At 45.9% G+C, this 25,463-nt stretch overlaps 2 protein-coding genes across 7 annotated transcripts in view; one reads left to right on the top strand and one right to left on the bottom strand.

Moving 5' to 3' along the window:
• The window catches only part of Dac (dachshund family transcription factor), a 188,733-nt gene extending 165,332 nt beyond the window's left edge, over nucleotides 1-23,401 (top strand). For 4 of the 6 annotated variants that reach the window (XM_072910044.1, XM_072910043.1, XM_072910042.1 and 1 more), the window contains 4 exons: nucleotides 10,431-10,577; nucleotides 11,702-11,959; nucleotides 18,876-18,962; nucleotides 20,558-23,401. In XM_072910044.1, coding sequence (XP_072766145.1) covers nucleotides 10,431-10,577; nucleotides 11,702-11,959; nucleotides 18,876-18,962; nucleotides 20,558-20,610 — 545 coding nt within the window. In that variant the 3' untranslated portion in view covers nucleotides 20,611-23,401. The remainder of the gene's footprint in view (nucleotides 1-10,430; nucleotides 10,578-11,701; nucleotides 11,960-18,875; nucleotides 18,963-20,557) is intronic. The other 2 variants (XM_072910046.1, XM_072910045.1) reach the window with 2 other exon arrangements.
• The window catches only part of Plc21c (Phospholipase C at 21C), a 119,622-nt gene that overhangs the window by 8,850 nt on the left and 85,309 nt on the right, over nucleotides 1-25,463 (bottom strand). The window lies entirely within an intron of this gene.

The raw sequence follows: 25,463 nt of genomic DNA, 5'->3' as shown, positions 1-25,463 counted from the left end.
ATTCTATTAAAAAAATTATTCAAATTCTAAAGAGTCTTTCATTCTGACTACTTTTATTCACTATGGTTTCCATTTTCCGGCTTTTGAATCGTGTGTCGGCAGAAAAGAAATGAAAAGAAATGAAAAGAAAAGAAGAATAACGCTTTTTGCATATTCTCAGATTAAAAGGCAAACAGTCCTCCGCTAGTAATACGGGAGAATAAGCGTACCCGTTGAAAGGAAATTTATGGGAATTAATATTGGCTCCCCAGAGAGAAGGAGAGGGGGGCGGGGGTATATGGAGAGGGAGTAGGGAAGGAGGGAAGAAGTAAGCTGGTTCTAGATGTCTCGGGGACTCTGGCGGAATGCGACTTTCCAGCATACATCGGAGGGAACTTTAAGAATTTAATTCCTATGCGTCGTTCCTGTCTTTCTTGTTCTTTCTCTCTCTCTCTCTCTCTCTCTGTCTCTTCCCCTGTCTTGGACTGTTCTTTACACGAAGAGAGAGACACACGATACTTTTAGCGAGCATCTTACATACTCGCTGAAACGATACTCGAGCGCGAGCTCCACGGCATAATTTCATTCGCCGCGCGATCTCGACCCGCCCTTTGTTCTCTTCTTTCTTGTCTCTTACGAGAGACAAGACAAAAGAGTTACTCTTACCTTAACATTGTCGGCAGATAGAATTCGCATTGTTTCGCGAGATTCGCGACGAGAAATTGTCCAACCGTATCGAAATACAAAAATACGCATGAAATCTCTTTCTCTGACAAACGTGTTTTTATCCATCAACTTTTTGAAATTAAGATATATCTACAAGTTTCACGCGTGCCGTAACAAGGACAGGAAGCAAAGTTCCTTAGGAACTTAGGCGACTCTCAAGATTGCTGGCTTTCCGTAACTTTTGATCGCCATGACGTGGCGGAAAAAGTCGCCTCCGAGATATCCGAGAGGAACGTGTATCGCTCGACATCGCCCGTATTCGTATCGTCACGAAGCGAAAACGACTGCGTGGTAACAAAAAATCACCATTAAGCCGCCGTACGTCTCCCCGGGGATGGACCCTACATCATACGGAGGCGACGGAGGAAGAGGTATTAAACGTACAAACGCGATAAGCTAAAACACTTCTCGTCGATGCGCTCCACGGGGTCTCTCCCCACGTTACCCCTCGAATCCACATAGTCCCTCATCGTGTTCTCTCTTCTCTTTCTTTTTTTTTTGAGATATTTAGGGAAAAATGCCCCGGAAAAATGAAACGTCATCATTGACACAGCTCGACCACGTGTCCCGACTACGTAAGAGACAAGGAGATCAGTGGGGAACGCATGCTGCGCGAACCGTCACCGCGGATCGTTATTTTCCGACGAGCGAGAAAAAAACAACCACGAACCCTGGCTTTTAGTTGAATAAACATCGCACGCATATCGCGCGTAATCTATGCACGCGTGGCGTATCTTTCCAGGGAATCGATATCAATTAAACTGGCACGCTTATCGGGATCATATCGTCGCACACATGTCTACTTCGATGAAAGAGAGATTCCCTGTCAGCTGTGTGATTATAAACATAATAATAAGACGCGTCAAATAAATTGACAGAGTTTGATGAATATCGTATTCGCAAATTGTAATTATCTCTTCGAAAAAAGGATTATAACATAGATATACAATTACAACGAAATAAAATTGCAGAAAAAAAACTTTTAGACGTGTATATATATATATATATATATATATATATATATATACACGTCTGAAAGTTTTTTTCTGTAATTTTATTTCGTTATAATTATATATATATATATCTATGTTATAATTCATTAAAATTTTATTTATATATATAAAATTTTAACAGCGTGCCATTAACGACCGTTTAAAGAATAACCTGATATTAAAGAAGCCGTTCTCAATCGTCTTATTTTATCGACCTGGGCCGCGATTATGACGATAACCATCTAACTAGTTTTTTGGACTCGGCATCTCGGAATTATACACTATCATCACACCATCACCATCGTAGCGGACAGCAAATACAATCCGTTTGATTCGACTATCATCCCTTTCTACTTCCCTACCCTCACTATTTCTCCCTTTGCCTCGCCTAACTTTTCCGTGCCGCTTATTTTCTGGCAGAAAGCAATATCCGTTATGGCCAATAAACGCAACCATATCGAAGTAACTGACGACCGTTCGTCTGTGTTCGCGTATGTTGAATGTCTACCGAGATGCCTCTTTCAAGAAACCAATATTTATGACCTTTATATCACGAAATTAATAAAGAAATTTAATCGTGCAAATTACAAAAATAAAATTGTGATGAAATTTAAATCTTATTTAAATCTCTCTATAATTTTTCATTAAAATTGTACGGCGACAAAAATGTAACAGTTTGATTATTGTTATTTTTCCAAAATGTTTTATAAAATTTTATAGCTTATAAGCTTTAATTATTTACTCGTCTACGATATCTTATTTTAAGCTTCGGCTTCAGGCATCTAATTATCGTGGCTGCGTCGTTTTTATAGCTTCGAAATAGACTAAAAAAGAGGCTCTTGGCGTGAAAGATTTGCGGAGGTGTAGAGTCGCGCGCGCGTTGTAATGTTCTTGCCCTTTTCCGAGGGTTGGCACCCTCATGCGCATCGCGTTTTACCCCAGACACACGTATCGGCCGCACTCTCGGCTCTCGACGCGCTCCTTTCAGTCTCTCCCGTGACGGAGCACATAATCCTGATATCTGTCGGTTTTCGGGCAATAAAACACGCGTCCCATACAGACGGAGCCCCCCTGAGAATCGCTACTGCTTCCGGCTGATAAAGAAACGCGCGGCGAGATATCCGAATAACGCGCGGCAAACCCCGATGTCATCGGCTTTCGTAGATCGACATTTTTTGTAGATCGACAGTCGGACGATGTAACATCGACTATATCTCTGGTAGAGACCTCTCCCGATCTTGGAGGGCTCAGAAAAGTCTGCAGAATTTTATAACTCGAAACCTGTCGCGCAGATTGATATTGAAAGATAAGTATTATTATTGAGAGAGAATACAGTGATTTTCGGAGAGATGTAAAGCGCGCCGTCATTTAGATTATTATCCCCGCGTGTCTATCGTCGAAAATTACACCTATCGCGACTACGACTGTCCGATACCACTCTCCGCCCTTTGATCGAGGCGTCGTCGGAATCGTCGCGCTAACGCATTCGCACGCTATAAAGTATCCGGAATAAATCTGTGATGTTGCACAGACGATCTTTATTTCGCGACATTACAGTATCGGGTCGCGAGCGGTGCGCTATTCGAAATTATCGATCGTCTCTCGGAACGGCCTACCTAAGACCGATCGAGAGAGAGACCTCCCTCCTTGCTTCGTGAGTACTTATCGGGCGGGATCGCGGAGCGCACAAAAGATCCGCTCGGTGGCCGCGAGGCAAAACGCCAGGCTATTCGGCTATTACGTTTCTGCATACTGGAGAGAATCCGGTAACCAGATCAGGGAGGTCTCGAATGACCCACTCGCTCATCCGGGGATGAGAGGCAAGAATGCGAGAGGGGGAGACGTAAATATTTTCATATTACTTTACCCGTGTAATTCAAGAATTTTGCGCCGGTCACCAACGTCTCAGCTCGGATCTTGGAGGAGATTCTTGAAAGTCTGTATCTCTATACTCGCATCCGTTTCTCGCATCGGCGAGAACCGGATAACGACGCTCGCGATAACTCTCGATCACCAACAATCGTGATAGCATTCTCGCGACAATATGCACGATTTTCTCCTTCTATCTCCATCTCTCTCTTTCTCAATGCTCTCTTCTCGATTTGAAACGTTATAAACGCGGCAAACAGAATCGCAACGACGTGCGCGCTGTTAGAAGCGGACGAAGCCCGTGGATAAAGTACACGGCGGATGTTAATAGGATAAATTAGTTTATCCTACGAAAACATCCCGGCGAGATGAAACAGAACCGCCGTGCCTCTCTAGCGCACAGCGCGATAGATTCCACCTCGGGCGTTGCCGACTCCATTCGAGAGACGGCGAATATACCTTCCATCTCATCGCCGGATGCCGCTACCCTTAACGCGCGCGACGGATCGGATAAAAGAATAATACGCAAAAGCGAAAAAAGCTTTCGACTTTATGACGGTTTATATATATATATATATATATATATGCTGTGTAAAAAAAGGGGAGATGGAGCTCTCTCGAAAAATGGAAGGGCATAGCTGAGGATAAGACGGCTGACCCTCTCGGGATGTTTCCACTCGCAAACTGGATTCCGATGACCGATTTCCATTTCCATATGGGTCGCGAGAGCCTAGGGGATGGCGGGAGAAAGCCGCGGAAAAGTTATCACCGGGAAATTGATATTTGAACGAGAGACCGCAACCCCGCCGAGCGACGACGAAGGATGGTGGACGATGAGAATCTTTTGCTCGTGTCGATTGTCTTAACAAACGAAATCGATCGTACGTTACGTGCAGAACACGCGTGCCTCTTTCTTTCAATATTGCAACTTTTTGCCGTCTATTTTAACTTTTTGTTCAGCTTACGCTGAGATCGATGGCGGCGAGCGAAGCACGCGTCGTAATTTTTCTTTCGAGTTGGTTCGAAGCGCGGCGCCCTCCAAAATTAGCATTCGCACAGGATGCACGGTCCAACTACTACTATCGACGTTGCCGCCAACTATAATCGTCTGACTGGGTACGGGCTAAGTGTAATATTATTCAACACACAGCTTTATATGGATATCGAGAGCTGTAGAGCACAGATGCTGTCCGTCGGAGAAGAGCGCGCGAGCGCGTGTTGCTGGAGCGACCGCGGCTTTTCTAGTAGGTGCCTAAGAACCGTCCTCCTTCCTTCCCGTCCCTCCCCCAACTCCGTTACGGCTAACGGGTGTTTCGGTTGGTTTTGAGCCCTCGAGAACGCCGTCCTGAGGAGATTACGAGCTCGTCTAGACGCAGGCAGGCAGACGTCCGTCCGCCTTCATGAATTGTAATTATGCGTTTACCGCGTTACACGCGTATACCGTCTTGCCCCTTTCACATAAATCGTATCTTCCTGAACCTGTAACGATTCGCGACCGCGCCGTTGACATCGTTTTCCCGCGCTTAATCTGGAAATAGGAATAATTAACGAGCGAAACACGGCGCCGCGAGCGAGCACGTGACGGGAAAAAAAAATTGACACCGATATCATTCGCGGGGGATGGCAGCTTGAAAGAGAAACGCGCGAGAGAATAATTAGAAAATTGTTATTTATTATCGTGCGAAATCGGGATATCGTGGAAGAAAAAAAAAAAAGAAAATATATCAGTCGGAGGAGTCGCTGATATCGCGCGCGAGAACGGTGATCGTTTAACGAGACCCGAAGGCGAGCCATTATTAATTTTTCCGGAATGTGGAAGCCGGTCATTCTTGGCGCAGCCCGGGGGCCACGAAGGAGAGCAAGTGCTGCAGGTGGCGAGAATGGTCAATATAACCGCAAAATGTAAATCATATTGCTATTCCCGGAGGGCCCCTCACTCTCCTTCTCTCTCTCTCTTTCGCTCTTGGCTACGGGTATTAAGCACAGTCCGGGTAAGACGGTCTGGCTCTATATTAGTTTCCGCGGGTTTCCTGATTGGATTCGGCTATTACGTTTCCTGGCCCCACAATTGATTGTTTGCGCCCGGTACACGCGTTGTATATAATCGACCGCAACAGCATTCTCGAATCGTGTCATCCAAGTCACGTATAATTTATTTTTCTATGCAGCCAAGTTGCTGAGCATCGAAAATTTCATGACACAATTTAAAAGTTACTTGATTAAAAAAAAAAAAAAAAAAACAAAAACAAAAAGAATAATAAAATATTTCGGAATAAATCAGTCGGTGCTTTCATCGCGACATCGAAGCTGGCGATTTCTGATCTACCCCCCCCCCCCCGTCACCGCGGAACTCGATATCGACGATCGAGATCTATCGTGTCCTGTCGGACAGGCGAACGAGCGTTAAACTTACGGTGAACTTTGAGAGAGGGAGGGGGAAGAGAGAGAGAGAGAGAGAGAGAGAGAGTCACCGGTCAACGAGTCTTCGACGTGGGGAGTCCACGCCGAGAGCGGTCAGAAGATTTCTAAGCGAGTGCACAGTGGTAGCTGATGTATTTTGACGTGCCCGATGAGAGAGGCCGCTCTCTCTGTTGACTGCATTATCTAATGGACCACCCTCTCCGCCTTTATGTCTCTATCTCTCTTTTTCTCCCTCTCTCTGCTTCTTCGCTCGCCTCGACGACACATCGACACATGACGACTCGGCGTTTCAGCTATCTGCAATCTGCTGCATCGACAGACAGCGGTCCCCGACTGCATCGGATCTGATGTCATAATCGACCGCAAATTTCTTCCCTTACGCGTCTTGCGTAATCACCGATGTCATCCTTACACACGCACGCATGTATGCGGTAGTCAGTCCCGACGCAATGAAATCGCCGGGAGGTCCGAATATAAAAACACTCGAAATGAGTGTCGGATGTAGATGGATAAATCCGATAGATTGTTCGACATCACGTTAAAAACAGGAACACTGAATGACGTATGCACCGGATATCAAAGTATGCAATTACGTTTGATGATAATTAAGATCGAAAAGATATATGAGATACACGAGAAGAAGATACGCGTGGATGACGCTGATCTGCCGCTTACGCAAAAATATTACAATGTCAATCAAATGATGTTTCATCCAACGCTCACAGAAATGCGAGAAAAAAATTGCTGCATTGAAATCGTTGTATAATATTGCCACGGTAAGCCGGATTTTATATCAGCACTCGATATAGAGCTCATACTCGGTCTGATCGGGCAAGTAGTTACGTCGCAGTTACAAGGCGAAGTAAGTAAGTAACGCGCAAAAAGTTCAAGTATCTCTGGCGAGTATCGGTAAGGAAAAAAAAAATGGGAAAAGGACGAAAGAAAGAGAGAGAAACAAGCCATGGAACGGCGGAGCGTTTTTCGCGATCGGCAAAGTATTGTCCGTCGTCGAACTCCCGCATTTTATCGGAGCGAGAGCAAGATCGTGCGACCGTGACTCTGAAATCATCCCTATAACCTTAGACCCCGTGCGGCAACGTCCGCGCCCAGCCATCTTCAACACTATTCCAAGATACCCATGCAATTTCTTTCTCTCTCTCTCTTTTCGTATCCGCTAGCATCAAATTACTAGTTTCTGCTCGATCTACGACCCGCTGTCTTCGTCGCTCGATTGGTACCTCTCGGGAAACGCATTGTATCGATATTTTTCATCGAGTTTGCGCGACGGAATTACGGATGAATTTAATACTGATAAATTGTAACAATAATAATATAACACAGGTGCACTCTATATATATATATATATATATATATACTGCTGTATCATAAATATTAAAAAATATAATATTTCCCAGGTTGTATGTTTAAAGAAAACTGCAACGGTATAAAAAAATCGTGAGCATCTGTTTAATCATCTAAAATCTGGAGGAAAAAAAGAAGAAACATCCTTCGTCGCGACGCGTCGTAGGAAGATATAGTCTTCGTTCTGGCTGGCACCGTAGGTGGACGATGTCGTCGGACTCTGGAGAAAGCAGCAGCCCCATTCGGGGCAATTCTTTGCCGGCTCGCGTGTATCCTTAGTATGCAACGTATGCAGTCGGTTGTTACCGAAGGAGTGGTTTGCTGAGCGGCCAATGGCGAGTGCTCGAGCTAATTCTAGGGTGCCGCCGCCGCGCCATCTTTGCATCATAATGCTGTCCCCCCCGTACCCCGGCGCTCGCGCTCACTCCTCTCCCCCCGTCTTTCCTCACCGACCCTCTCGTCACTGCGAGAAGTCTGCCCCCTTCTTCCTCCCTGCCGCCCGTCGTCCCGCAACCTTCTCTTCCCTCTGCCCTCCTCGTCCTCCCGTCCGCCCCCACCCTCTCCCACTTTCTCTCCACCCTTGTTTCGTTTCACGTAGGAAAGAGAGAAAGGGAGAGAAGGCGAAGAAAACGAAACATCAGGTGAAAGAGAGAGAAAGGAAAAGAGAACGAAAGAAAAGGAACGAAGAGAAACGTCTCGGAGGCGCGTTATGCCAAAGTGGATAAGAAAAAGAGTGAGAGAGGGAGACGAAATACACAGGCAGGGAGGAAAAGGAGGGGCACACGGTTATGGCGAAGAGGTAGAAGGGACGAAGGGGTTGTCTGCGCCTTGTCTGCCGAGAATCAATCACGTATCAGTGATGCTCAACCGGTGGCCACCTGCGAGAGGAGACACGATAGGATCGATAGGATCGATAGGATCGCGATAGCACATCGATGCCATCCCGCCGGTTATTTCGCGCCTTGAATCGACGCATCCGTGGACGTTCAATTTGACACAGATGTGGAGAGATCATCGAGAGGTCTCTCTCCGACCAGACGCTTGGCTTGATTTGCACCCGCAGCGATAGATTCCAAGGGAAGAAGGGAATGATATTTCCCTGCCCGATTCCACGATGTGCGTGTGGCCGAATAAGAAATACATTTGCATCTAAAGTGGATGGATGCTTTTTTGCGCGAGCTCTCGACGATTTACTTTCACGGCGGCAATACGATCTCTGATTACCGTTTCAGAAATGACGCCCGAGTGGAGGGCGATTAAAGCCGCGTGCCTAATCTCCATGCTATACCGGAGCGAAAGCGACGGTAAGGTAAGGTAATGTCGTCGTACTCGAGGACGCCCACGGCGACGTGATACCTACGCCTCGCGCTACCGTCTTACCTGTCAGAGTGTAGGATGATTATAAATCGAGAGGGAGGGAGTAGCTACCGTCTTTCGCCTTCCAGAAGAATCACGACAGATCCATCTCGCTTATACCGACTGTATGAAAACTCCGATAAAGGCGTATTGATTTTCTGCAATCTTATTTATAAATTATCGATATCAAAAAGAATTCATGATTTTTTTTTTTTTTTATCTTTAATAATTTAAAGCGCGCGATATTTATTTAAAAACCATCGAATTTCTCAATAAATGAAAGAAATGAAATCGTAGCGTTCTTTCGATCCAGTTCTAATCTTCTCTCTGCTCCTTTTTCTACCTTTTCGCGGGGAATCAAATCGTGCGCAAGAACCGGTCATCGTCTCGGCGGAAGGACGTGCCGCGTTCTATTATTCGTTCAACTCGGCGCAAGAAGGATTCGGAGAACGATTGAGGCAGGATCATCGTCGAACAAAGCCAGAGTTCGCGAGGAGAGATCGAGTCAAACGTGTCGATGCACCCCGGGAGAAGACACAATGGCCGGACGCGCCGGTTCACAATGACGGAAAATAATTAAAGCGGGTAGAGAGAGAGAGGAAGAAAGTCTCGTTCTCCTCTCTTTCAAAGACGCCGACGCGCTGGCTCTCGACCGATCAAACCGATCGGCCTGCACGTATCTGAGCGAACCTCGTGCACAGCCGTGTCGAATGCGCGTTCTCCTACACACACACACACACATATATATATATATATATATATATATATATATAACGTGTCGCACGTACGTGTATGAGAGTTCCAAACGCAAATCTGTGTGCGCGCATCACGGCGGCGAATTGATTTCGCATACCATCACATCGGCAACAAAGACGCAGGCGGAAAAAGAAATGTTTATTGGAATCCGGATAAACAAGTGTGAAAGTCTGGTTACGAAAATGGATGGATGATTCGATGCGGAAAAGCGAACAATAAGCAGTCTACATTGTCGTAATATCCGCGGTCAACGATAAGCTACCTTGAATGCAATCGTTCCTCCACAATCTTAAACAAAGTACAAAGAAAAATATTTTACGGTAGATTGAGAACTTATTCTAGTTTTCAATTAAACAATATTCTTCATTCTGTACTGAAATCATATCATAGGATTAAATTTATATCGTGAAAGATAAAAAGTATATATTTTATTAGTCTTGTATTCTCGCTCTTATATGTTTTGTTTAACATAATTAATTATTTATCTCAACAAGCATCATTAATGAAAAAGATAATTTTCTAAACAAGAAACCATCACGCGGTTGCATAAATTTACATTTGCTTAATATTTACATTTATTATGCGGATGCTGGAGCCAGAAAAGCCTCTGTATCTTTTTAGCGGCAACTTATTGAGAGAAATCGATAAACGATTCGTCTCGGACGTTCGACTCGACCAGCTACCGTCGGATCCGCGCACGGTAGCTGACGAGACGATCGGACCCCCGCTTAGACGTATACTTTGAGTTTTGGGGCCCGCCGTGCGCAGTGTGAAACCCCCCGCTGTAGAATGATACACCAGGATAATTCTATCGGACTTTGGCCACGCCAGGGTTCCGCCACCTGGGGAACAGAGATGGTCAGCGTAAATTTGACGCGCGTATTCAGAAACATACGTTCAATGACGCGTTATAATAATTTTTAGTAACGTCGTCTACGGAAACGTGCTAATATTTTCTTCTGTTTACAGTGGTTTATCAGAAACGGCTAAAGAAGGAACGAAGAGCGAGAAAACGGTTGCAGGAGCAACTGGACCTGGAGATCAAGAGGCGCACACAATTGGAAGAGGCTCTTAAAGCTACGGGAGCATCTTCGGAACAAGTTAGAGCGATTACCGGTAAGTACGAATCGCTTTCATTACAAGCGACAAGTTTTTTCGGCAAAAATTTCGAAATTAAAATATATTATTAGAAATTTTATGAAAATTAAAAAAAAAAAAAAAAAACATTGGAAGGGAAAGTTAAAAAAGAATTGGGAATGTTTATTTATTTATTTTTTTTTTTTTTTCATATTATTTTCGCGATGAAAACTTTTTGACAATATCTATCTTCAGCACAACCGCCTGCCAGGAAATAACGTCACGATTTTCATCGCGTAGATTAGACTCAGGCTATCGTTGCAAATGGACGGGTTTTCTTAGGATTTCTCAAGCTCGTCGTCAGTCTCTTCGTTAAGAGCCCCGGGGCCATCGGTGATCTCGGAATAAATTAATTAATACGCCGAGGCAGAGCAAACAGCCTGACACCCGGCAGAATATGATTCCTTACTTATCCCCCTGCCGGCGATGCAATCCCTCTCCGTCGTCGGGCTGGCTGATGGCAGCCTGCTTTCCCCTGCAACCCTCTCCCCCCTCTTCCCATCATCTCACCGGCACCTTGACTAGGCACCGCGCGTCTCGCCCCATGATCCTCCGGCAGTAGAAGTAGCAGCAACAAGCGGCACGCCACCCTTCTTCCTGTCACTACCAAAACTCAAACGCGAAACCCTTTAAGTGAAATCTCTTATTCCGATATAATGTTTCGTCCTGGCCTCATCTCCTCGCTCCTTCTCTTCTCCACCATCTCTTCCTCCACTACCTCATCGTTTTCGCGTTACCTCTCCGTCGCTGCTGCCGCCGCTGCTGTTGCTGCTGCTGCTGCTGTTGTTGCTGCCGTCGTCGTCGTCGTCACCGGTACCGTTGATTAATCCTGTCAAATCCAGAGAGTCGCATACTAATTTTGAATCAAACGGCACGCCACTCCGCCACTTTGGCGTCGGCTTCGGGGTGAGTCACACGAAAGATGATTACGATCTTATGAAATACTTACAAGTTTCAGTTTTCTGTCTCAAAATTCGTTCTTAACTTTTTGCGATCGAAAAAGTGTCGTTTGTCAATATTCAAACGTTACGTTCGCGAGAAAATTTCAAAACGAAAACGTGTATGAAAGTCGCGATAATCGAGCTTTTTTTTCTATGACGCAGAAAACGTGACGGCAGAAGCGCGCACGAATTCGGAAGCGCCGGAAAGTAGCCCGGTGCATTCTCAATCGCAACAGCAGTCCTCGCAGCAACAGCCGTCGCAGCAACCCCTTCAGCAGCAACAAGCAGCGGCCCAACAATACCGGGAAGCGCAAGTGCCGCGTCCGTCTCAGCAGCCGTCGACGCCGGAGAAGCCCGCATGGGGATACGGGCTGGATCTCATCGGTAGCCAGGCGTCGGCTTTCTGGCAAAACTACCAAGGTCAGTCTCTCAACGGCACGCTATTTCACCCTCGTCGTATACCGTCAATTCCCACGGTGGAAACACCGATCCGCGCGCACGAGTCAGAAAATAAGCTGACTACTTGACTACTTGAACCGTTTATCGTTAACGGAAGATTGCAATATCGCCTTATCATTCCCTTACCATTCTCTGCTTCTTCTTCCTTTCTGATGTCTCCAAATATTATACGCGGTTGAAGAAAACGATAAAGACAATCGCGTTCCTCGAATATCATTATCGCGACGGATTACATTCTTGCAGTGAGATATTCCATGAAGAATTCAAAGACGCGAAAGTTGTTTGACGGGAGAAAATAAAACTGTTCAAGAAAGAGCTAGCATGTAAACTACATTGTAAAGTTTGCGGTAATTCGAGAAAGTAGCAGTCGCGTGTTGGAAACTTGAAGTCAGGGAGTCTATGGGAAGAGGAGAAAAGGCGATGAAGATCCAGCGGCGGGATCCGCTAATTCGGATAATCGCATTCCCGTATTAGGATCCACTCAATTTTTCTGATCTTCCGGCCGAGTGCTTTCGATCCTCGATTACCCTGACAAAAAAAAAAAAGAAAAAAAAAAGAGAGAAGAGAAGGGAAGAGATTGACCCGGAGGGCGAGAGAGACGACGGAGCGGAGGTGTGTGTCGTGGTGGTATCGTGCAAAGTAAATTATTCGAAAGATCTCGAGCGAGAGCAATCACGCCGCCGGCAATAACAACCCCGTACAGGGTGGGAGAGGAGAAGGAAAGAGAGGGATGAAGAGGGCGAGGGAGGAAGGAACCGAGAGTTGGCCCTGACGAGGAAACACGAGGTATTTGAATAGGGTCCCGCAGCCACCCGGGCATCATGATGCGGAATCCATTTGCAATAAACAACGGAGATTTAGACAGGGTGACGCGCGGGAGAGGAGAGACAACGACGAGCGACGCGGTATCGTAAGAGCGAGAGGACAGGAGGGGTGGCCATCGAGAGGAAACACGGGGAAAGAGGTAGTTCGACGTAACGTCGTCTGAGGTGGGTACTTACGCCACTGAGGGGACCTCGGAGAGGAAGAGGGGGCAGCCGCGTCTTCGAGTCATGCATTCTATACGAACGGTGGCTCTCATTCCCGTCACGTGGCGACTGATAAAAGAAACGCGTCTTTTGTGATATACCCCTATCGATATGTTATTATTAAATTTATATATTAATCATAGATTGAGAGAAGGCGCATTTAGATCAATGTTTGGAGAATTCGAATTTGTTACTTTAGTCAAACTTAAATTCTCCATCTATATTTGCGTCTGCAAATTTGTTGAAAGAGAAAATTTGGTTGTTCGCTAGCAATATCATTGTTCTATCTGCCGGTTGGTACATATACGATTGCTGTCTCGCTCGAATCTCATGTCTCACGTAATTCATTCGTATGAGCGCCACTGGGTGTAATGCAGAGTTTATGCACATCTCTCGCAAGTAAGGAAGGAGCCGTAATTTCCCCGGCGGCCACCGCGGCTCTCGGTGGCGTTACCTGGCCTCCCTCCTTCTTCCACTCACGTCGTTCCCTCCGCGCTTCCCTTAAACCTCCAACCTCCTCCAGTCCCCTGTACTCCCGCCGCCTTTCCCTCGCATTGCTTCGCTCTCTTCTTCCCTTCCTCCCCCTCGCGCGTGCACATACACGCATGCATACAGGACATGCGCACGTGTACATACAACGTTACGTATATATATGTATGTATGTATGACGCGCGATTCCTTCCACGTCCACCATCCGTAGAGTACGACGAAGCACTCCGCCACGCTTTAATATTCAGACTATATGCAATAATTTCGCAGCAACCATAATCTCGCCCCCTACCCGTGCCCTCTCTGTTCCTCCCTCCCGATTTTGCGGCACTCTCGTTTTCTCTATCGCTCCGACACTCTCTTTTGTCCTCCTCCACAAACCATCGTCTTCAGCTTCGCCGTCTCTACCGTTTATTCCCTTCTCCACTTGCTCCCCCCCCTGTATTCCTACCTCCTCTTCTCCCCCCCCCTTCTTCTTTCCTGCGTTCGACCGTGTTTCTTCCACTGCACGTAGAGACATGGCACGTTCGAACACACACCTACGAGAGACTCTGAGATTGCTCCACGGTACCTTCATCTTCCACCCTGCGACCGCAATCATTCTAAATCGCCGCGCCGGCATTAATATTTGATGGACGAAGTCTTGGAGAATTATTCCGAAACGAAAAAATTGCGATCGAGACATCGAGGCGCGCCATTTTTCATTGGTATCTCGTGAGATCAACATCAGCATACAGCTACGGTTACAACGTAGTCTTTAAATGACTATACTCTTTTAGTCTTTACACGCTGCACTCGAGCGCTCCCACGAATGAATTAACCTTGAATACACCGAGTGATCTACAAACTTAAAAAGGAAAGAAAAATATCGAACGTTGTGTTGAGAGAAGTAAAAAGTTTTAAGCGACAGTCTCGCAAATCGAGCGTGTCGCCTCGGAAAGAAAAATAACGGCGACGACGACGACGACGACGACGACGACGACGACGACGACGACGACGACGACGATGTACGCGGTTCTGTTGAACGCCAGATTATTTCCAGCTTTCCGACCGCCAACGCGGCCGAGAAAATGCGAGCGTCGCACCTGTGCGTACACGTGCGTAGACCATTACGCGAGAGACAATAACCCCCGTGTGCAAGAGTGATAAAGCGTGACGCGTGTATACGAGCAATATAAAGGAAGCGTCGACGTGGGCGGCAGGTTGCTAGGGTCGAGGGGTGAAGGGTGAAGGGGACTAGGGTTTGAAAACGTTCCCCTCGTCCTGAATATATCCACGCGGCACGACGACGTGGTTTCCTGCGAACAAGCCGAGACAGGAGAAATCGGGAAGGTGGATGGGAAACAGGGGTAGCGGGCAGTAGAGAGTTTCCATCTATATGCGCTGTTAGTTGCGTGGTTGTAGCTGAGTAGGTAGGTAGGTGTTGTCAGGATATTGGGGTTGCTTTAAGACTCTCTCTCTCTCTCTCTCTCTCTCTCTCTCTCTCTCTCTCTCACTCTCTCTGCGCGATTATGACTTTGTTGGGGAGTTTCTTCTACTTATGCATTCCGAAGAATGACGAATAACGAATAAATCTCAGAGGTATAGAGGTATAGGTCTTCCGAATCGTTCTAGTCGATTTGAATATTATAAAGAAACGAAATAATTATCGATGTTGTTTTCGGGACCCCTTAAATTCGTCGTGTATATATGTACAAAAGAGAGAAAAAGAGAAAGAGAAATCTACCCCGACTTATGACTTTGCGTTGCCGCAGGCGCCGATTGGAAGGCGCGCGGATTGCGAGGGGATTAAATTCGTTATTGGAGAGCTGCGACGCGAATGGCGTACTGAAGAGAGAGATTTATGCGCGGGAAAAAGAACAATTACCGAGTGAATCGATCGTCCTCGATATAGCCTGTTTTTTTTTTCTTTTCTTTTTTTTTTTTTTTTTTTTATTTTTTCCAAACAATATTGACGACGTCGCTGAAGCAGACTTCATCGACAAGTCGACTGAACCGCGCATTAGCGTCGCGTTTATATCGCTCCGAGCAAATTTCGAGACTCTTTTCGCCAAACTTATATATCTTTCTCGAGAGATATACAGAGGAAGAAAAAGAAAAAAAATTGCAGTCTCACTCTAGTGTGACGTTGCGATTTCGTCACATGTATAGAGAGGAGGAGCGTGGAGGGAAAAAGTTTGAGAGATGAAAGAAGAAGGTTAGCCTGATTTGCAGCCAACGGAAATTTGAAATTATAAGAGTGATACGAAAGCGGGGGAGAGAGGCCCGAAGATTCCTCTTCGTTTCCCTCTTCCCTCTCCTCCTTTTCTATTCCATCTTCTCGATTCTTTCGCTTTTTGTGTCTCCGCGCTGCTTCGTGCGGCTCCTTGATTCATACAATTTCACGGTCGGCTTGACGCTCAAGCGCCCCACCTTTATTCGCATCTTTCGTTCACCCTCCTCCCCATATTTTGCTCTCTATCTCTTCTCTCTATATCCCTCCCCCTGCTGCCGCTGCTCCTCTCCGCCCTTCGAACCTCGTCTGCTTTACATAAAGATCAGAGCATTAAAAACGCGATGCTACACGAAATCAACCCTCTAGGTGCCCCCCCTTCCTGCCCCCGTCCATCCCCCGTTCCGCGCGTTCCATATCATTTTTTGCTCACAGAACGTTGCTAACCCTCGGGGCCCGATCCTCGAGAGCGAGAGCATTCAGCCAATTACCGTCGCTTCGATGTGATACTTAAATTGCTTTTTTCGCCGCTCGCGCAAGAACGAAACATGTCGAGTGCACTTGATCACGTTGACGGTTATATCCGATATCCGGCGCCGCCGCGGCAAACCCGGTTAAATCCCAAGGACGTCGTCCTCGGGCGGATTCGCGAGAAAGGAAATCTCTCTCTTTTACGCCGCGTAATCGCAAAAACTCTCGACGGGATGTGGACCGTGTGGCCGTCCGGCCAGAGTGTTTATCAATCGCGCGTTATATACCTTCTTCGTGGAATCGCAACTAGCTGGGATCGGTAGATGTAATAATGAAGTTTGTACGAGCGGCACAATGTATTCTCGATCCCGGACGAACAATGCGCGGGAGTTTTTCCAGTTCTTGCGAGACCCCCCTCGTCATCGCGCCTTCTTTCGCATTCTCGTCCTGTCCTCGGTTTCGATTCGGTTCGTTTTCTTCTTCTACTCGAGAGAGAGAGAGAGAGAGAGAGAGAGACAAGCTGGCCTCTCCTCGCGACCGTATTGTGCCGGAGTTAATTACGTGCGGATAAATGCAGAGTCATAGAGGGGGCGAACCACCCGGGCCCTTCTTTTTCAGCGGACGTCTTTTTTAGGGACTCTCGCCTGGCGTCGCGTCGCGCCGTCACCCTCTCTCTCCCTTTGCTCCTTCTTCCAAAAAGATGGGCCGATATAGTGGCACACAATACGAACCGTTTAGGGCCCCGATGGAGAGCCTCGTACAGGCTCGGTTTGAAATTGTTTTCATTGTCCGGACGATTTGTCAGGGTGTAAGACGGTAGCGAAACTATTAGCGGCTCATTCTTCTTGGACGCTCGAGATACATCGTCCGCAAAATTCCACGGGATTGAGCGACGAGCTCGCTTCTTTCTTCATTCGATACGCTGCGCGCGCAACGATACCCGCGAGAAATCGCGGATCCGGATTTCCAAGTTGTCGCGATGCGCACGTCACTTTCTTAACATCGATGGACTGACGGACAATACGAAAGCGAATCCGCCAAGTTATTAGAACGGAACACAATGACGCGAAGCTCTGTAAAAAAAAACTCGTGCAATCAATCGAATCGTTTTTTTGCAGCCCTTATCTCGAATCGATGCAGCGAAAGGGCATATTAATAAATGCCATCATTCCGAGTGAGGCAAGAAAGTTTTCTTAAATCCGTGCCGGAGGTGCCTTCCCTTCTCTATCCACTCACCCTTCTTCGTCGAACAAGCGAGCGGACGGCGTTATATCTGGAGCAGTTAAATTGTCATTTGGATATCAAAGGGACGCGACACCCCGCGCGCGGATAAGGGCGCGAGAGGTAATTTGGCTCAGCGAAACGCAAACATTGCCCTCCGCGTGCCCCAAAGTCGTGGAATATAACGGCCCTGACGAACGCACGAATTCACACCCACGTGCCACGAAACAGCCCTCAGCTATTGTTGCTCAAAGCATAATGGAATTTCGGCCCCGCCGTCTCTAGTCCCGGCACAGGCGGTAAAGATGGAGCGAGATGGAGAGAGAGAGAGAGAGAGAGAGAGAGAGAGAGAGAGAGAGAAAGAGAAGGAAAGAAAGAGAGAGAGAGAGAGAGAGAGAGAGAGAGAGAGAGAGCACCGTCAATGCCGACTTCTCTCGCACGTCCGCGTGCTGGTTAACCGGGACTTAATGGCCTCGCAATTGGATTTTACCATTGCTCTTTGCCCAAGGAGGCGCCATTTCACGCTTACCGATCAGATTCACGTCCCTTCGTCGCGCCACGTGATATTCGTCATTGTCCTTTCGCTTAATCCTTCGCTTACGTGATTTTCATACCGTAACAGACAATCGACCAACGGGTTACAAAGAGCTTTTTCTACTAGAAAAATAATTAAAAATAAAACGTGGAAATTTTTCAAGATACTTTTGAGCCGAAAACTTTATATATTATTTTTTATATAATTTGTCTATAAAGGTTAATTAATTTAAACCTCAATTAAATGTTAAGTAACTTATTTTTCTTCGACACAGAATCGAATAATTTCAATTTCAACAGTATTCGTTGCATAAATGGTTGGAAGGAGAGATAGAACGGAAGGAGCGAGACGCGTGTGCCCGGTTAATTCGACGCGATATCATTAAAGGGACATTTTCCAGTTTTCACCCTAATCCTTGCGAAATTCAGTGAGCAAACCCGCGGCCCTTTCACGCCTGCCTTCGTGCGTTATCCGGCTCGTCCCTTTTCCTCTCCCCCTGTTGCGCGCGGCTGACGGTAGCTGCCGGTTTTGCACTAATTACCGCTTCGTTTCATCCTTCGCGCGCGTGGTTCACGCCTCGTCGAATCCGCGCGTCGTTCCCGCGTCCGTGTGCGTTGCTGCGAGAGCCGACAGACTTCTCTCTCCTCGAGGCGATACCTTCAATACCGGAGCAGCCGGAGCAACGGAGCGCGTTATCCGAACGCCGATATTAATCTTGGGTCGCGAGAACGCTAGTGAGATCGCATTATGCGCATAGATTACATAGTAGGATATAGTATTGTATTATCTAGACTATATTATAAATGCTTTGCTACATACTATACTATATATACACACACACACACACACACACACGCTCTGTCTCTCTTTTTCTTTGTATTGTTTAGTCTGTCAATTTTGTTTCTCCTTTTTTTGTCGCAGAATCACTGGTACAGGAACTCGAACTGGAGAGAAAATCGCGGCAGCATCAAGCGGCCGAGAGGGACCAAGTCAAGTCTCCTCTTCAAGGTGCGTTTAGCAAAAACACGAAATAGCTATCGTTACGCGCGTACGTACTTCATAGAGTTTAAAGATTCTAAAATAAAAAAAGGTTTGATTTCGGCAAAATTTACTACGGTACATCTCTCGGAACATCTCTTTCTCAAGTTGCTCGCATTCGTTCGAGAGCGCGGGTTTTCGTGCAGCGCGCATAGAGCGATTTCTTGCTATACGGAATAAAGTTCGGATCTTTAATTAGAAACTCTTCAGAGGCGGTCGCGTCCCTCAGAGAGGGGTGGGTGAGACGGCGGTTCTTGCAAAGGCGTCAGCGGCATAGCCCCGGCATATTCGAAACTTAGCCTCGCTCTCCTCCGTGGAAACTTGTCCGAAGGAAGTTTCCAACTCGCGCAAAAACTATATCCGTAGCGCGATTTCGATGCTCCAAGGCCCCGGCCGGCGTGACGTTGCACGTAAATAATCGTTTTTCGCCCACCCGTCCGCCCGTCCGCCCGTCCGCCCACCCTCTTGGGGGGCTCTCCCGAAAGGAATTAACAAGTCCGCTCTTAATTGGCAACGTCCTTGCAAAATCAACTCCCACGTCTTGGTGAAGCGCTTTTTATCGAGGATAAAATGTTATTTAGAGATTTGTCGTGAAGAGAAATAAAATAACAAAAAATAACATCCCCATAAAAATGATAATTATCAACGTTTACTTTTATCAAGAACATTTAACAACTAAGTATATATAATATATTAATCGTATCGCAACGGATCACGTCTGAGCTTTTTTGTTTCTTTGAATATTTAGCTAGTTACTATAAAAAAAGAAGAATAAATGATTATTAAAACGCGCATGTTGAATCAAACAGAATGATGAAAGGATCAGGGCGGGCAGATTGAAACGGTCCGGATGATAGTGGGCGCGGAGAGACGAGAGTAAACCGAATCACGCGGACTATTAACGTATAGTGATTTTCAATCATAAGCGACAGTTCGATAAAAAGTAGAGTGGCGGCTCGATCACAAAGGACCGCGCTAAGGCCGATGACTCGGCCGGTGTCTCGTATTTACGAACGTGTGCGTACGCGATAGGGCCCCGACTCCCTCTCTCTTTCACCCTTTTTCTCTACTCGGTTCGTCCATAGTCTCTTCATCCACCTTTCGCGTTCGTCTATAGTCTCGAGACTCGAAAGCCAACGATAATTAGTGAGCGGCGCCTTCTTCCGAATGAACGATCATCGAATGACCCAGCTGGTTCACCTTCCAGCCGCTGCAATCACCTACCACCGAATCTCCCAAGCTCTCACTCTGTAGCGGAATTACGCCCACGTCCATTCATCTCCTGCACGTATCTTCATCCGCGTGAGACATCCACTCTCTCGTATTCCCATTAAGATTCGCGACACGCCTAACGCCTAACGCTAAATGCCATCGTCGTAAGATCTAAATTTAGCGTCAAGTAGCGGCTGTCTTATTGTTAGTCTTCATTCCGTGCTGCTTGCATCGAGTTGTTGCGCGATGTTTTATATTCGATAAGTAAAATTTACGATCTCAGAAGCCATGTAAAAGCCACGCTAATCGAAGGTACGGACTCCAGAGTGCACCTGCGATCGCTTCTGTTCCAGAATCGCGAACGGGTTACTACAAGAACTCCGTTCTATTTACGAGCGCGACCTAGAAGAGGCCGGACGAGGGCAGGCGAGGGCAGCAGGCAGAGCGTGCAGCGAGCAGCCGAAGCGAGTGATCGATCGGACGACGAAAGAAGCAAGTGACGAGAGAGAGAGAGAGAGAGATGAGCGCGAACCTACGCAACGAGAAAATCTTCGCAGGAAGAACCGTGATGGTAGATTCGTGCGAAAGACGATTCGTTAACTCCGAGTGTGATGACTCGCGCGAGTGTCCGCGACTTGCGGAGACTTGCGGATCGGCGAACGGTGCGAATAATAATACGCCGAGCGCGTATCGAGAGAGGCTACGAGAGAGTATCCTTATATCGTCGCAAGACGCGTAAGTTTTCTCTCAACAGGATCACGCGAACGCGATCGCGATTTCGATGAACAATAAACGAACGCTTTCGCATACTTGTATAGAGCTACGATTAGCAGCGTTCGACCGCCGAAAGGTCGAAAGGGACACTCGAGAATAAGCGGGCTCCTCGAATCGAGATCGGTCCGGCAAAATTCACGACTAACAATAAGAAGGACGCGGACCGATCGCACACATATCAACGGACGCGATGTTATTTTCGCCACACTTTCTGCGACCTCCCGATTCGCGTTCGCGGCGATCGTGGAATCGCGTCGCGTCGTTCGTTTGATTGACGACAACAAATAGAGATATTCTCGAAATGTACGTATCATCGATTGTACCCGTGGATGATAACCGAACACATCGTGATGTCTCGCGGTACCGAGACGATCGCGGATCGTAGGCGGGACAGTAAGAGAAAGCGAGAGCGAAAAAAAGAGAGGCGAAAGAGAGAGAGAGAGAGAGAGGGAGAGAGAGAGAGAGAGAGAAAGAGAGAGAGAAAGAGATTAACAGAATGAGAGAATGAAAAGAAGCAGATGAGAGAAAGAGAGAAAAGAGGCATATTTCTAAAGACTGCTGGAGAGTGCGTGCGCGCGTGCATGCGTTCCTAGAGGTACCTATCTCCTAATTATCGAGCGAATTAATTAGCTAATCGTTTTTAAGAGATTCCGGGCGATCGGGCGCGTCGTGTCGCACTCGCGCGCATCGCGAGGCGCGTGCCGATATTTCGAGTATTATTATCATTATTAATATTATTATACGTCGTCGCGGCGACGCGGGGCCCAATCCGATCGCCACTGCGAAACGAATATCGAGTCGCGGATCTTATCATCGCGATAACCGGCTTCGATAATCGCAGTCTTCGGCGACGTCGACCGTCGTGTCGCGTCCCTATACGCGCTTGTATCACATGGATCGAGGCGGATATCGCGATGATTTTCAAAAATGCCGATCTCTCATTGGACGAAGGCGCGAAGACGTGCCGTCTTTTTTGTAAAATGCGCGTAAGAGCGCGAAAAGTAACCAACATCTTTTCGAGATTCGGTATGGAATGAGAAATGGAATTAGAATCGCGACTCGAACGCTGTATCATAGAAAAAAATGAGAGAAAGGGAGAGAGAGAGAGAGAGAGAGAGAGAGAGAGAGAGAGAGAGAGAGAGAGAAAGAAAGAATGGTGTGATGAGAAAATGAGTGAGTGAACGAAAGAGAGAAAGAACGCGCGATAGATATAGAAAGATCGCGAGAGAGAGAGAGAGAGAGAGAGAGAGAGAAAGAGCGGGAGAAAATGAGAGCGGAAGAAAGCGAGAGAAAGAAAGAAAGAAAGAAAGAATGATGAAAACGGAAACACAATGGAGGATTCTCTCCTAGCGTCTTATAAATCGTAACAACACCTTATTTATATAAATAACTTAGTTACTACCGAAACAAGTAAGTCTAATCCATATTGCGTGTGTCCCGCGTTTGCGTTGACCGCCTGAGGATCCGGCGAAATATCTCTTGGCATAATCCTCTCGTGCGCGATGACGTGGGGCGAGAAAAAAAAGGAACAGTTAATGTAAGGGGAAAAAACAGGACTTTTTTCAATAGATCTGAGCGTAACAATGCAATGAGAAAGGAAGCTGAGGATATTTCCCCGGAAGGAGGCGGTCCCCGTATTTAAGATCCATGTACAAAGTCTTTTGCCGTAAGGTTCTTGTGTTGTAAAGTTCACATAATCATAGTGTCTAGTATCGTACCAGCTAAAGCCCGTTAAGACGATGCTAAACGTAGAGAAACGAAAATTTAACCACCGATAGCTGATCCGTATTTGCCATCGCCGCTACCGATTGAAAGAAGGGACGAAGTGAAGAGAAGGGATTGGCACGTTCAAGTAGCGTTTTTCACGATCAAAGATCGCTGGAAGGGACTGTCACGATCGGCAACGCCGATCGCAACGAGAACTTTGCCGACGCCAAATAGTACAAATTAAATTTCGAGGACAGGGAGCGATCGATCGAACCGGTTTCTCACGCCAGACGAAGCCACATCATCGGCTATCGGCTATCGGCTATCGGCGCGATCACGCACAAACCACCGCTGTAGATATATAAGACCCGGAAAGAATAGCGAATATCTCTAAAATCCTTTTAGTTTTTGGTTCAACAAAATGAAATTAATGCCGATGCGATTTTTGATCGAGGAAAAACGTTACCAGATTGAAGGCGATAATAAAGATGAGAATAAAAGGTGGCGTGTATGAAGAAGGGAAGAGCGTGACGGGGCGGGGGTTGGGAATAGAAGAGGGGGAGGAAGAAACACCGTCGTCGCCATTGCAAGTCACGGCGACGGCGACTAGCGACGCCGATTTCGCGACCGGACTTATACAATCTAGTATCTCGAGGCAAGAAGTGTATTCATTGTAATTCAGCATTATTACCTATAAATAAATAGTTGTTATTGTACGTCGGATTTTTTTTCCTCATTCAATCATCATGCGATCCTTTTTTCAACGTCTTAAGAAACAATACTGTCATTTTACAAACATCTAGATTTCAATCTTGAGGCATTCATTTTTCTTATATTTGTACTCGTTATATTCGTTTCATAAAATCTTTGCTAAAAAAAAAAAAAAAAAAAAAAAAAAAAAACAAGAGAAGAGAGTTCTTTCCCCTAAATTTTTTAACCATGGAAAAGATCTAAAATATCTCCATGGCTAATGGATCAAAGCTTTCAACTTTTCAGCTCGTCGAAGCGCGTAAAGCGTATACGTTTCTCGCTTCGTACGCATGTGTCAGATTTCTTTTCTGCAAATAAATTATGAGACCTTTAAAAAATAATGAGAAAAAGTACGCGATGAGGTTATCGCTCTGGATGTGAAAAAAATATATTCCACACCTGACATGTTCATCGACGGAGAAGTAAGGGCTAAACAAAGGTATGAGAAGTACGATGTGTGTATTCTTATCAATTTGCAGATTCCGTGACGACCCAAGGCGTGCAACGATAGCCCATTGGTCGAAGCAGACTCCACCCTTTCTCGGCGAGGAATATATTTTAATAGTAATTATAATATGATAATATATACACCACTATATATATGTATATATACATATATTATCATATCTGTTAGGATATCAAAACAAGAAATTTTATAATTAAATTAATTAATTGTACGGATCGAAATTCGTACAGTTATTGCATCAATGTCTTAATTATTAATTTTCACACGTTAATTAGACATTGTCATTTCATTATCAATGTTAACAGCAGCAAATAAAATCGCGATAACTTATCCTAGAGGTGAAACTTGGAGTTAATTGTATTATATATCCAATAAATATTAATAAAGGAATATATCCAATTAAATATTAATAAAGATATTCTGATTGATCGATTAAATTGAATCAGTCACATTATTTTTTACCTGAGAAAGTAACTCATCGATTTAAAAAAAAAAAAATCATTTTTATATGTATTTAATCATTATATATAGACGTATATTTTGAATAATTTTCATTTTTCTTGTAAACTTCAATGAAAAGATTTTATTTTTTCGCAATAAAAAGCAGCGACATGTACAAAGTACGATAATACCTATAAGACGTTGATCAGATCGCATCGTCGTATTCGTGCGTAAGGAGGTGAAGCCAGAGGGCTACGTTTCGATGCAAATGAAGGGCTTGACTCTTGTCGCCGAGGATTGACGAGCCCTCTTCCATGAGCGTCTGTGCCCCCGCCGTTTCTCTCTCCTACGCCGTCATTCGACGACCCGAAATCATAAAGATAACCGAATTGCTCCGGCCGGGTACTTTTATTCCGAGGACATATTGCCCGACAATCATTCCGGCATTTGCATAATTATCGAATAAAACGGGACTGCGCGCGAAGGCGGGGGCGAGACCCCGCAGAGCGCGTCTAATGCTCTCTTTCGCCGCGAGTACAACTAATTTCGTGCCCTCCAACTTTTTTTTTTTTTCAACACTGTTCTCTTCGAGGGTCGTGTCCTTCCTTCACCCTTCGGGTGCACGCTTTCGCGTTTTAGCGTCTTTATCTCTGAAACAACGGCCCGTTCTCCCTATCGTTTTTCCACGAGAAACAAAACGTTTCGTCTGTCTTCTCGTCGCCAGCGATTAGCTTAATTCGTCCGACAGAAAATGGCAGAGTCCCTTCTAATTAGAGTTGCAACGAGTGACATTATCTCTTTACGACTCGTGTACAGATGATTTTTTTTTTATCGCTGAACGGTATTTTATTATTTTTATAATTATATGCCCTTTTATTTAAAAAAAATTAAATAAATATAATTATTTTGATAAATATACTTTCAAGTACTACAGTACGCACTTTAGTAATGAATTCCTCTCATAATTTTTTTCGTGTATGCAGTATTGCCTATAATTGTGAGGAAATATTTTGTTCGCAAATCACGCGAATGCACGTGTCTTGTAATTAAACGTATCGCAAAATGCACGCGAGCTACGATGCAGAAAAACATCACTTACTTAATCAACTATTGAACGATTT

Source organism: Anoplolepis gracilipes, chromosome 17 (assembly GCF_047496725.1).
Source record: "Anoplolepis gracilipes chromosome 17, ASM4749672v1, whole genome shotgun sequence".
Taxonomy (NCBI): domain Eukaryota; kingdom Metazoa; phylum Arthropoda; class Insecta; order Hymenoptera; family Formicidae; genus Anoplolepis; species Anoplolepis gracilipes.
This window is presented reverse-complemented; position numbering and strand designations above follow the sequence as displayed.